At 37.0% G+C, this 14,199-nt stretch overlaps 1 protein-coding gene across 1 annotated transcript in view; it reads left to right on the plus strand.

Annotated features, from left to right (window-relative positions):
- The window catches only part of LOC110033074 (membrane-bound transcription factor site-2 protease homolog), a gene marked incomplete in the record, with an annotated part of 43,630 nt that overhangs the window by 21,199 nt on the left and 8,232 nt on the right, over positions 1–14,199 (plus strand). Inside the window, 1 exon segment of the mRNA XM_020736935.1 lies at positions 8,328–8,475. Coding sequence (XP_020592594.1) covers positions 8,328–8,475 — 148 coding nt within the window.

Genomic DNA, 14,199 nt, shown 5'->3' on the forward strand with positions numbered 1-14,199 from the left:
ATGTGGTTATATGTTTCTTTTGCTTGTGATTTTTACTACTCGTTTTCATGACTTTTTTGCTGGGTTTTCTTGCTTTATTTAATTTTCTTGCAAGTTTATTAAGATCTACTGCAAATCATACTATGCTCGCAATATTAATCACACAACAGTAGCAGATGCCCAGGTATGCTTTTACAGTTTATCTACAGCATTTTACTTTCCTGCATTTTACATTTCAAGTACCTTTTATTTACCTGCGATTTGTTTATTCTCCATGCAAAACCAAAATCGAAACAAAACAAAACCAAACATTGACACCAAAACTGTGAAATGTAAAAGGAGCTTAGAGCCAACTTTGTGGGTAGCATGACGAGGAGCTTGGATTGAGCGACAAGAGCATCTTCTTTAGCATTATCTCTTCCTAGCAAAATAACAATTCTTAGGACTTCGAGGTAGCTTGCTCAGCGCAACATAAATCCTTACACCCTCTTTAGGCTCCTGTACAACTGTGTTGTGCAGCGTAAGTCCTAACTCGCCTTAGGTTCCGAAGTTGTCGTGTGACACGACGTAAACCCTCTTATCTCCGCGGGTTATTTGCATAATCGGGTATTATGCAAATGTAAGTCCCAAATAATAAAATCGGCAGGATTGAACAATTGAATAACATCGTCTCCAAAAATGTAGCCACACTGTAGGATAGTCTGGGAAGTCACCGAGATTTATCTCGGATCTGTGACATCCCCTACCTTCTCCTTCCTTTGGACTCCTGAAAATAAGTATTCCATATTGAGCTATTCCCACTTGATTTTTCTCATCCTATCGTGAAAACCTAAACTTTGAATTCTTGAAGACTAGAACCACTGATCATTATCGAGAGTTTTCTCAAGTGATTCCCGTCACTTGGGATGTAATTAACTATAAGGGCTTGCCTCTATAGGGAACTTGGAACCCAGGTAAAATAAATTAACTATAGGGGCTTGCCTCTATAGGGAACTTGGAATCCAGGTAAAATAAACCCTATTTAATCTTTGTATTAAATAGGGAAATTTGTCGGTCATATATAAAAAGTTCGCAGACCAAATGGATGTCACAAATCTCTTAGTTTGCAGGATTGGGCCTATTATCGGGGTCTACACTTTTCTCTTGGAATGTGTAGTATTCAGTGTGTCAGACACGATTATGCAAACTATTAGACAGATGAGATCCATTAGGTTTCATTTTTCGAAAATTAAAATATACTACTTTCAAAACCTAAACTATATATATCTTTTATACTTAAATTAAATCTCAAAAAAAAAATATTTTCATATACCATATTTTCAAATCAATCGAAAAAGTTGACCGACAGTGGAGAAATATCTTTATGATAAATTCAGAAAGAATTTGAGACTATGTAGCTATTGGACAGTTGGAATATTGGTTTACTTGACAGTCGACACATATTGATTCAGCTGTCTCATGATGTTGATTATACCCACATCTTTTCTCGGAAAGTTATTAAGATCGAAATTCGTAATATTAAAATTCTGAAGTGGACTGTTGGTTTCGACCCAAAGACGAAGTCCCCTATCATTCCAGTTTGGATAAATGTTCCAGGGTTAAAATTACATCTGTTTAATTTGGAAATTATCTACTTTTTAGCAACTACTTACGGTAAGCCTCTCAAGATTGATAGTCCTACGCTTGCTGTCACCAGACCCTCTGTGGCTTGTGTGTTAGTTGAGAGAGATATCACTCAACATGTTCCGGATGAGGTGTGGATTGGAACCACTTACAACGGGTATTGACAAAAGGTTGAAATCAAATCATACCCTCATTGCTTTCATTTTAGTATATTTGTCCATAGCTCTACTATTTGCTATCGTTTGCATCCTCATCTGAGGCCGAATATCACTAAATAACAACCACCTATTATTCCTGTTGAGAAGATGCAACACGATCCTCTTCCCAACACCGCAGTTCCTGAAGAAGAACAACATACCACAACTACAGATCCAGTTGTGCTTATACCATCTAATGTTATTGAAGAAGACTCACTTACATGCCAATACACACGAAAATACTCCTTTGATCCAATAGCAGATCAGCCGGTACAACATGTCATTGCTTATTGCTTTTAATGTTCATGCTTTTAATGTTCAACAATCTGCACATTCTGCACATCTCCAGAATACTTTAGACCAATATCAGGTAAGCCAATCTTCGGAAGAGGATTGACAGGTCTATTCTAGGAGGAAGAAGAAGAATGGAGGCCGACTCCAGCCAGGGAACATATTGGATGATACATTGATTACTACTGACAATGACAATCATCTTACCAACTTATTAGCTTGCTCCTTTCCTAGAACCAGAGGCAGAGGCAGAGGCAAAACCAAATTAGGATGCTCTCTAACCACCTGATACTTTGTATTTCAGCATGCTTAGGCTTTTTCTTTATGTCTCTACTGTACTTTTCTGTATTTTCTAGTTTTAAAATCACTCGTGGTTTTGGTGTGAATTGGGTACCATGTTTGTGCCCTTCAACACATTGTATATGTATCTTTCTTTCTAGTTAATATATTAGCCTTTTTGGGCTTTCTATAAATATATATATATATTATAATTTGTTTTCTTTTCTTAATTTTGAGGTTAATATATATATATATTGTTAGAAGTTATATTAGGAAATAATTTATTCCTACGACAAGTTTTGAGGAATAAATTATATTATTAGATTAAGATTTTTTTCTTTTTCCTATTTTATATTTATTTTGTTGGATTAAATTTATTTTATTTCCTATTTTAGGCTTTCCTATTTTATGTTATTTCCTTTATATCCAAAATAATTAATATGAATTGATTAATTGGATATATTAGAAGTTGCATCTTTCTTTTCATATATATTTTTTTGTCTTTCTTATTCTAGAATTCATGTAAGATTTATTTATAACCCATTTCATATCAATGAAAATCCTGCTTTATTTTGCATTATTCTGAATTTTAGCATGATATCAGGCAATTACCTACCCTAGCATTCTGTCCTCTTTTTAAAACCGTTGGACTCCCTTCCTGCCATCATCCGTTCGAGAAGGGAGGGGCGCTTGTCTTGATATTTAAAATAGTGATTTTTCTTCTCCACCTTCCCCACCCTCGTCGGCTTTAAAGGCGGTGTCATTGCCGGGCTCGCCGCATGCGGCGCTATGATGTCCATGATCCTCACCTCCGCCGGTGATCGTTCAACCGACTCTTCTCCTTTGTCGTTTCGCGGACATCGCGAACAACAAGAAGAGAGATGTCGAAGAAGAAATTTTTCGCCAGATCGATGACTATGACGCTTAAGAATTTTCATGGAGGCTCAATCCCCTCTGAGCTTTTACTTCCTTCCGCTGGGCATCTCATCGAGGCCTCAAGATCGCCCTAGGGCCTGGATTGCCACACCTAACCCAGTTGGTGCTTCTAGTGGGGCACACGTCGACTACCATTGCCCACGCCCTGGCTCATCTGGCTGGCTTCCCTGTGTCCTCGACGAGTGATATCCGACTTTCCTATCTCCTCCATCATTCACTGGTCGCCACTTTGATGAGGACAAACGCAAGCCATTTGATTCTTCTTCCACTCCTCAATGTCCATCAGCTGTTGCAGCAGAATCCACTTGTACCCAACAAGTCGATGTATCTTAGATTCCAAGCGCCTGGTTTTCAATCTGGTTGTGGCACACCATCTCTCCCCTTCTCTAGTGTTATCAGCTTCCTCTGCTGGGAATGTGTGGCCGACTAGGAAGGAAGCACTAGTTTAACGAGTTGTGGTCTTAGAGCCACCACAGGCCCATCTTTCTATGTCATTGTCTGGACCTGTGGCTGCATCTAGATTTGCGCAGGCTAGCGCGATTGACAAGGTTTCAACGGGAAGGTGGCAATCAAAGCCTACAAATGTAGAGGTGATCGTATTTCATAATAAGGAAAACTTGGATCGATGGACTGTGGACACTTGTCTGATTTGGAATGACGGGGAAAGGAATTTGGGAAGGATTTCCTTGTATTTTGGAGTAAAGGAGGGGAAATTAAGAGGTCTTCATTCTCATGGTTTTCTGCAGCAGGAGCGGGTGATATCCTCTTTGTATCCCGAAATTAAGGATATAAATACTTTTGAATATCAGTCTGATTTGTCTCATCCAATGTCTCATGAGTTTAAAGTAGCTGCATCGCAGCATCAACATACTCTGGATGAAGCTTTGGAGAGGCCAAAACTGAAGTTGCTTCCAAGGACAAAGCTGATTGTAATGATATAAATTTTTTTCTTAGATTAAGAGTTATTTCTTTTTCTATTTTATATTTATTTTTTTTGATTGGATTTTATCCATTTCTTATTTTATTTTGTTTCCTTCATCTCCAAAATAATTAATATGATTTGATTAATTGGAGATATTTGGAATTACATCTTTCCTTTCATATTATTTTCTTTTTATTGTCTTTCCCATTCTAGTATTCATGTAAGATTTATTTATAACTTCTTTCATATCAATGAAGATCCTGCTTTATTCCACACTATTCTGAATTTCAACATATATTTATATATATATTATGAAAAGCCCAAGGGCTGATTTTATTGAAATAAAAAAGGATATATAAAAATGTATGCGGGGACCCACTAGAGTGACCCCACTCATACGATACCAAGTACAATAATACCCCAACAAAAAGATACAGATAGACTCAAAAAAATTTGAAACATGCAAAAAACAAATAGCTAGGGACAAGCCAGTTTAGTCCCGCCTCTTTCTCTAGTTTTAGGAGCAGAGCCAGATAACAAATTTTGAAGTGTCGTGCCATTGCAAGGAGTAACCAAAATATCATCCATTAAGTTTCCATATTTGAGTGTGCTTGCGGCCTTCTTTCGAGAAACGTGAGAAGTGTGAACCTGCCATTCTTTATCTGAAGACTGACTCATGTGATCCTTGATCTAATTTGATGTTAGAACCGTAGTAGGAGAAAAGACAGTCCTTGCCACTGCGATGGGTTCCAGTGTATGTGAAGTGTGAATTGTTACCTCTGCACCTGATGCTTCCTGAATAGGAGCTGTGGGACTATTCTGATTTTCAGTTCGAATATAATCTTTTGTAGTATGGTCAGGAGAAGGGATCCTAGACGCAGACACCAACTCCTGTCTTGTGGCGATTCTCTCCTCAGGTTGACTGTCATCAGGTTTGCTGGGAGCGCATTCAAACACATGAGGTGCACTAATAGTGTGTTCCTGCTTTTGACTATTGGTTCTCAACTGCTGATGCAATCTAAAACATTTTGACTATTTGTTCCATAATGTTTTTTTGTCAATAACCATTTTGAGCAGATCAAAATCAGACTTCTTCTACATCTGGTAGTGTAATATCTTGTTCAATCAAAATCATTGCAATAGAGAGCATAGAGAAATGAATTGTAGTAAATCTACCTGCAAGATTTTCCAAAGATAGTTCCAATTGCATATAAGATAGGTAGGTCAAAGAAATGAAACTTGAGTTCAGATAACCAGATAGGTGCAATTGAGGGTTCTTGACTGGGATCAAAATTAGGGGTTCATTTGAGCAATTTCATATGTTTGCCTTCAAATGTGATGAATTTCTTTGAGAAAATCTTCGTGTAATCATCTTCTGTGCTCAACTTTATTATAACACGCCTTCCGTCGAAATGATCCACCTGCCAATTCCCAATTAGTTTGAAATCTTCAAAAACTTTTCTGATGATCTTCGATTTAGGGCAACCTAATTGGAACTTTCCAACTAATGTAAATTTGTATTTTCCTGCACGAGTTAAAATTTCAGTGCCAGAGACGACCAAAGACGAAAATTACTGGTTTGCCCGTCTTTTTCTCTACTTTTGCCAGAGACGAAAATTACTGGTTTGCCCGCCTTTTTCTCTACTTTTTTGATGAGATTGCAATCGTCATTTCCTGCAACAGAATCATAGTAAATCTGCAGGCATACTGCACTATCTGCGAGGTGAAAATAGGACCTGCGTTTGTGAACCACTGTAGCATATGAGGGTTTGGTGGGGTTATCACCGGCGAGGGCAGCGGCGTAGGAAATCCCTAAGCCATTACCGCAGTCAGTGCCAACTTGCAACACAGTGAGAAGTTGCACGAATAGGGGTGTCGAGCGGCTCTGCGCAGACGCCAGAGGCAGAGCCGAGCAGACAACTGGTGTCGAGCGGCTGTGTCGCAGACGAGACGCAGGCCGTCGAGCGGCTGTCACAGACGAGATGCAGGTAACAAAGGCGACCGCAACACTGCCGCCAAACGAAACGCGAACGCAACGCGAGATGACGCGAATGGAAGCAGTCGACGCGAGACTACGCGACACGAGTAAATTCTGATGCCGAAAGCAACTATATATATATATATATTTTATTTATTTTTTTTTTTGAAAGCCTAAAGGTTGATTTTATTGAAATAGAGAAGATACATAAAAGATGTACCATCCATGTGTACTACATATATCATAAGTGTTTACTAATATATTCAATTATCTCATATAGATATCAACTGCATGCAAACTAAGGCTTTGCAATTTTATGAAATCAATGAAGTTAATTCACATTTATGATCATGAGATGTTGAGAACTAAGAAGATGTTATATGCTTTGCTTTTCATTTCACATTGAGATAGGGTGTTACAAGATTTATTGAGGAAACACATGATTTATAAAAAGTTACCTAGACTTGGATAAAACTTGTAGATAAATGGGATAAAATAGGAAAGAGTTATTGCAAAAATATAGAGAATTGAATCAAAATATGATAACTTGGGATATATTTGATTGCAAGTTTCGGTGTTTCTGTAGTGGAACTTATGGTATTTCTATGCTAGAGATGGTTTTTACAACTGTAGGGAGGAATTCCATGATTAACTAGCTATACTTTGTTACATGGAAGGCTTTTATAACGAATTCAAGTAAATCTGGAATTGGTTAACAATTGATTGATGCTTTACCAGAAATGGTTCCACCGTTTCTGGCCAATTATGAGGTTACGAAAAAATGGTTATAAGATTTTCACACTCCCCCTTAGGCTGTGAATATATGCTGATCATTCCTAGCTTGAAAATAAAAGAGTTGGATTGTAATTGACTAAAAACTTTTGTAAGAATGTCAATACTTCGATATAGTGGGAGTGTAAATCACCTTGATCATTTCTTGTTCTATTCTTTTTCTTGATGAAGTGCGTATAAATCTTTGGGGGGTGTTTGGTGGTACACTTAGGATTTAACTTATATCCAACTCCCAGTTAATCTCTTTTTTCCCCATTCCGTCTTCTGTGAGACGTAAATCCAGACTTATTAAATCCGACTGTGAGGGGGATTTAATGGATTTACTCTGCTGTTGCTGACGACCTTCATTCCCGCCACAGCTTGCCGGATTTACCCGATTTGATAAATCTTATTTAATGTTAATCTGGTGCTGCAGCCAAACACCGGCTTGATGTTTTTGCTTGTATCATGATGGACTGGATTCTTATTAGAATTAATTATAGCTTGATTGCCACACAAAATCATCATTGTTTATTAAGTATAATCTCTTGTTTTTTCATAAAGCCATCAAGTTGACTTCTCTTCTCAAATTTCGTGAGCCATAGCTAAGAATTTTGCCTTGACACTACTTTGAGCAACATCATTACTTCTAACTAAATTTTTTCATATGAATGGGCAATAGCTATAGGTTTTTTTTTTTGTTTTTTTGATAAAGCTTGTCCAATCAACCTTAATGAAGATTTTCAATGCTCCTATTAGTTCCTTTCTTCAAGAATAGTTCTTTTACTGGTGGCTTCCAAGTTATCATATTATTCAATGTGCGACTTCAATTTGTTCCTCCGCGGGATTAGTCACACATCAACTCACAACACTATCCTAGCAGCCCATAGGATAGGTAGACAAGTTTTACTATTAACTGCTGATACCTTTGTCCATTTGTAATGTGTTTTTTTTGGACCCAATAAAAGAGAATCCATTGTAATGCATCTTAGGAAATGCTTTTCCATAGGTCGCTCCATGAAATTGGGTGTTTGCTGCAAGCCTTTTACACCCTTTCTGTGAGCATTATGATTGTCCAAATCGTCTTAGTAGTCATTGCTAATTTTTGAAGTGGTCATTACCTAATAAGGTACTGAGTTTTGTTCAGGAAAATAACTTTAGTCTACCATTTAAGTTGAATTTTCTTATTGTCTTTAGTTGATTGTGGTTTCACTTTCCATTATTAACTTTCCAAAAATAAATTGTTATAACAATCTATAGAAGGACCTTGTAGCATGGTCATTGAATTCTTCTAAAAGCTTTGTCCTACCCTACTTGACTACTGATACATGCACTGGTTTAAAAATAACAGTGAAGGTGTACCAATCGAGTACGTTGCTATATTCCTGGCGCTTGTATTTCCTGGAGCTTTAGTTGCTTTCAACAATGATCTTCTGCAAGCCCTATCCAACTTTGCTTCCCTTCGAATATATTGCGCCGGAATCTGGCACAATGCAGTGGTAAGTTGTGTTTCTTATATAAACCAGTAGAAATTGTGCATGGATTGCTAGTCTGTGTTAAACAGCTTCATATTTTTCAAAACAACTTTATTTTATCTATAATGAGAGTTAATATGCATATATATTTATATATATTTATATTGTTCGATGTGATGTTCTTACAGTTTTATTAGTTAGCCATTACTGTGATGAGTTAATTCACATAGCTAAATAATTTTGTGCATAGTGTTGAATGATTTAGAAGGCAATATTTTTATATAAAATAATAGTAATTGACCTAACTTTACTCACAAAAATGCTTGAAGCTTTTAACGTTCGTTCTGTTAATTTATAGAAAAGTTGATGCATTGGAGTTACTGGTGCTCTTCAATACTTCAAATTGCAGCACATTTAACAATGGTATTACTTGACGCTTTATTTCTGGTGCTTTACCATACTTTTAATGTCCGTCCTGTTAATTTATAGAAAAGTCGATGCGTTGGAGTTACTGGTGCCTTACCATACTTCAAATTGCAGCACATGCAATATTGAGTTTTTTTTTATTATTATTATTTTTTATTTGGGCAATGGTATTGCACATACAATATTGAATATCACCTAGCACCTCGTCGCTTCCTTCCCTGCATCCTTCCTTACCGTCCCACTCCAGCCCTCTAACTGCCCCCTAAATCCCTTCCCAACCCATCGTACAACCACCAGCCCTTGCTCTTCTGCTTGCCTCTTAGACGATGCCACCACCGCCCTCAATTCTTCTCTTCCGACCCTAGCCGGAGGTTATTGTTGTGTCTTATTTCCATTTTGAGTTGTGTTATAACCCTGATCCCTTTGCTTAATAAGGTTTGCTTTCGTTTCCGTTGTTTTCAACTAGTTTCGATATCATTCGGTATTAAAGCTACCCTACTTTAGACCTATCCTACAGTTTCTTAGCATTCGTCGTAACCCAAAAAATTTTCCTTCATACCACCAAATAAACTTTCTACTTCCACAAATCCCAAACTTTAACCATGCCATCGAGAAGATATATGCTCGAGTTTACCCGGGAAGAGATACGGCGAGAGCCCCTTTGTTTTCAACAGAGGCTTCCAGAGATTGATGAGATAAACCACGGGGAGGTTACCCTCGATCGAGATATGGAGAGTCGAAGGGGAGAAAGAGAAGAGGATCTGAACCCTTCTATAGGGAGAATCTCATGGATGAAGAAGGTAGGCCACGATGTTTCGGAATCCAGTAATAGAGGAGGCCTAGAGAGGGGCATCTGAATCCCTTAAATATCATTTGGAGGGCACACAGACTTTGACATTAAAGTGGATCTGTCAGAGTTTATGGGGTTGTCAGCCATTTTATTTTATTTTTTTTTGTTTATGATTTTTGAAAAAGGAGATAAATTTTATAAATTTGAAAATAGTTTTAATATAAATATGTAATTTTTGATTTTTGAAAGTAATATTTTAATTTTAAAATAGATGAAACCAGACAAGTCTCACATTTTGGGTAGTTTAGATGACTGAATGTGATACCACAAGTAATACACTGATCCCGAAGAATAAACATATCACTTGTATAAGCTCAATCACCTAAACTAAAGAATTTGTGACATTTGTTTGGTCTGCGAAATATTTTGTATGAGGCCAACAAGTTCCCCTACCTAATATAAGGATTAGATAGAGTTTATTTTACTTGAGTTTCAAGTTCCCTATAGAGACAAACCCCTATAGTTAATTACATCTTAAATGACCGGGGTCACTTAAGAAAACTCTCGATTAATATCAGTGGTTTAGCCTTCAAGATTTCAAAGTTTATGTTTCCACGATTGGACATGAGAAAATCAAATGGGAATGACCTAAATAGGAACAATTATTTTAAGGAATCAAAAGAAATGAAGAGTAGAGTATATCACAGATTCAGGAAAAACCCTGGTGATTTCCCAACTATCCTATTGTTTGGCTTTATGTTTTTGAAATAATGTTATTTAATGTTTAATCCTGTAATAATGTTTTAATGTTATTTAATGTTTAATCCTGTAATTTATTTAGAATTTAGGACTTACATTCGCACGATATCAGATCGTGCAAATAACATAAAAATATATGAAGATTTACATTGTACCGTACGGTCACCTCGGAATCCTAAAGTGTTAGGACTTATAATTTGACAACAGGATTGTGCAAAGACCTAAAAGTGATATGTGAGGGAAAAGTGATATCCTAAAAGTGATATGTGAGGGTTTACGTTGCACTAGGCAAACTACCTCGAAATCTTATGGGCTGTTATTTAAACTAAGGAAAGTGTTCGGTGATGTGAATGTGTTTTGATATTGCAAATCCATCTTGAAGTGGTTCCTCCGTATGTCCTCGTCATGCTGCCCACGATGTTCGATCCAAGTTCTTCGTCGTAGCAACTTCAGGTTTGATGTCAATCTTATAGGTATATGTAATCACTAGGTTTTCTAATACTAAGGTATAGTGTGTATCAAAACAATAAAGCATGCAGTATAAAAGAAGAGAACAATATAATATACAGTAAAGAAAGAGATCAGTATAGCATGTTGGGAGAACAGTATAACATGCTGTGAGAACAATATAACATGCTGTGAAATAAAATGCTACAATGTAAATCAAACCTGTATATTTGGGAGACCCGCTGTTTCTTTAAGCGAACTAGTATTCATTGTATAAACAAAAGAAACATTGCCTGAAAAATTCGAGAAAATCGACAAATAAGTCACAACAGAAACTCGGGAAAATTGACGAGTAGCAATTCAAATAAAATCATTAAAGTTATGGGAAAATCCCAAGAGAAAAGAGACCACGAGTGCTTTGTCCTAAATCCAGTAAAACTTACGAAAAATCTGAAAAGAAGGGACCACAAGCACTCGGGTTGGGGCTAGGCTCAAATAATATATTTGTACTCGATGGACGTCACATGCTACTATTAGTCATCCGAATGTATAGAACCCACCACTCAACTAGAAGAGTGTCCTACTAAACCTAACTTAGGAGGGTACTCCTTAGCCCGACATCGATAATTAACAAGTGGACAACCGAGTTGTAATACATTTAAAATTTATATTTTCACATGCACATGTATTTCAAGCATACAAAAAGGAAGTTATATTAATTTTGTAGTAAAAATATTTTTTTTATAAAACATTGTATCTGTTCTTATCAACTTGTTTTATCAATTTTGAAAAAGTATAGTTGTCCACGAGTCGATCATGTCGTCGGACATAAGACCGCCAACAACCTAAGAAGGTACGAGTCCCCCGCTAGTCTTGTGTCGGTGAATGATACTTTCGTCCTATAGTTCATCAGGCCCCAGAATTGCGTCATGGTGTTGTAGGATGAGATATCATTCTGCTCTACCACCGGCGTGCCATTGTCATAATCGCCCTAAGCCTCAAAACAAAACAGATCTACTTGCTACCTTGCTTGATGGTTTCATATATAGCAATTCAAAACAAAACAGATTTACTTGCGATCTTGCTTGATGGTTTCATATATAGCAAAAGACTATATATGAGCACTTATGTATCAGACATAAACACAAAAAATCGAATTAAGAAGCAAGGAAAAAAAGAATAAAAATGAGGATGAGAGAGAGGAGGAATTGATCCACCAAAAAGATCGAAATAATAAAGGGTGGAGCAACCCTCAAAACTTTGACGAAAGATCTAAAAACAAACCTGAGGTCCTTGAATCAATCCAGAGGATATATTCTTCTCAAATTTTATAATTGGATCAACTCAAGAAGGGTATCCTTTCCAAATAGCAATTTTATGAGTTTTCAAACCCTTTCCTGAGTCCAATTTGCATCAACATTATGTTTCCTTCAAATGAAATTATACAAGCATTTTATATTTCACAAATTAGATGAAGAAAGATAATTCAAGGATAGCAACCTTTTTGAACTTCCAAAAATCACGCTCATATCAAAATATTTCAATTCCACTCTTTGTTAAAAGCTTTCCACAACTGTATAAATGTTACATCAATTTAGAAAATATAGAAGCGTTCATAGCCGGGGCAAAATGAAACTGAACAATCCTCAACAGGCTCATGGATAACAGCAGGAAGAAGAGCAGGGCTCACAGGTAAGGCCAGGAAAGAGAGCAGGGCTCACGGGCAAGGGCTTCAAGAGAAAGGCCACGAAGGCAGCAAACACCAAGTAAGGCTCACGATCAAGGCAGTAGGAAGGAGACCCATCACATTTAATTTCACGGGTAAGGGTAACAAGAGGAAAAGGCACCACATATTTAAGCCTGACTTAACCACCTTTAATATAAAAGAACCATAGGAAGAACTCATAGCCAGGATAAAATGAGAAGCAAATTAAATCCCAGCCAACCACAAGACAAATCTCAATAATAAGGCTCGAGGGTAGGGGCAAAGAAGAAGGCGACAGAGGCAGCAAACACCAAGTAAGGCTCACGGCCAAGGTAGCAGAAAGAAAACCACCATAGGTATTGTCATTGTATTACCTTTGATATATATAAGAGAGTGAATGGACAAACTACCATAAACTATCCAAACCGAAGATATTTTCATCAAGTAAGACATAGTAATGAATTGATCAGCTTATTTCAAACATTCCCATATAGAAGTATATATTGAAATCATGAATTTTGGGATGACAAACTTGATTACCAATAAAAATCTCAAAAGGGAACATTATATCCAGAATTTTCATCCCAACTGAACCCAACAGAGGGGCAGAACAGGAAAATCGTGGCCAGCAAACTTGAGCCCAAGAAGAGGAGCAAAAAAAAAAAGGGAACCACAACAGGCATACCCGAGCCCAGCAAGAAGGGCAAGACAAGAAAATGAATAAAATATAGTTTCAATCCAACTAAACCCAGTAAAAGAAAAAGAGCCAACAGATAAGGTTTTGAACGAAACCAATTCCTTGTCTCCAATCTAACTAAACCCAATATAAAGGCTAAAGAAAAGAATTCAGTTTAAGCCAAGACCTTACTCAGCATATGGGCAAACCAAGCCAAAACCGAGTCCCACCAAATGGGAGAACAGAGAAAGTACTTTCAGCATGAATCCATTCCAAAAGAGATCAAATCCAAACCCAACAAAAGTGGGAAAACAAAGAATAGTTTCCAACATTCATTCATCCCAAAAGAACAAAAAACTGAGCCCACTAAATGAGACAAAACAGAAAAATACCTTTTGGCTATAATTCCAATCTTATAGAGCCAAAACGAGCCCTCCAAATAGGTCAAAACAGAGATAAATTTCATTTATAATTTGATTCAAAAGAAGCTCAAACCGAACTCAACACATGAGCAGACCGAGCTCAGCATATGGGCAAAACAAATGAAAATATTTCCAGCAAGAATCCAATTCCAAAGGGCTAAAACCGAACATACCCATATGGGGAAAACAGGGTAGAATTTCCAGCTAATAGTTAATTCAAAGGAGGCTAAATTCGAGCCCACCAAATGGACCAAATCAGAGTCACTAAGAATCATATTCCACAAAGCATTAAATCCCAAAATTTGCATCCAATATATATACTTCGAACAGGGACATGCGACAGGAAACAAAGAAGCATAGGTTGGTTCTTAAAACTGACATCCCAAAGCATCAAAACAACTTCCAACTTGTATTTGAACAGGGGTGATAATAATAAAAAACTTAAAAATTAAATCTCGAACCAACATTTCGTTTAGCATGTATTTCAAATAGACAACTATCATCTCACGACAACCATTGGGAT

Source organism: Phalaenopsis equestris, unplaced genomic scaffold, assembly GCF_001263595.1.
Source record: "Phalaenopsis equestris unplaced genomic scaffold, ASM126359v1 Scaffold001085, whole genome shotgun sequence".
NCBI lineage: Eukaryota > Viridiplantae > Streptophyta > Magnoliopsida > Asparagales > Orchidaceae > Phalaenopsis > Phalaenopsis equestris.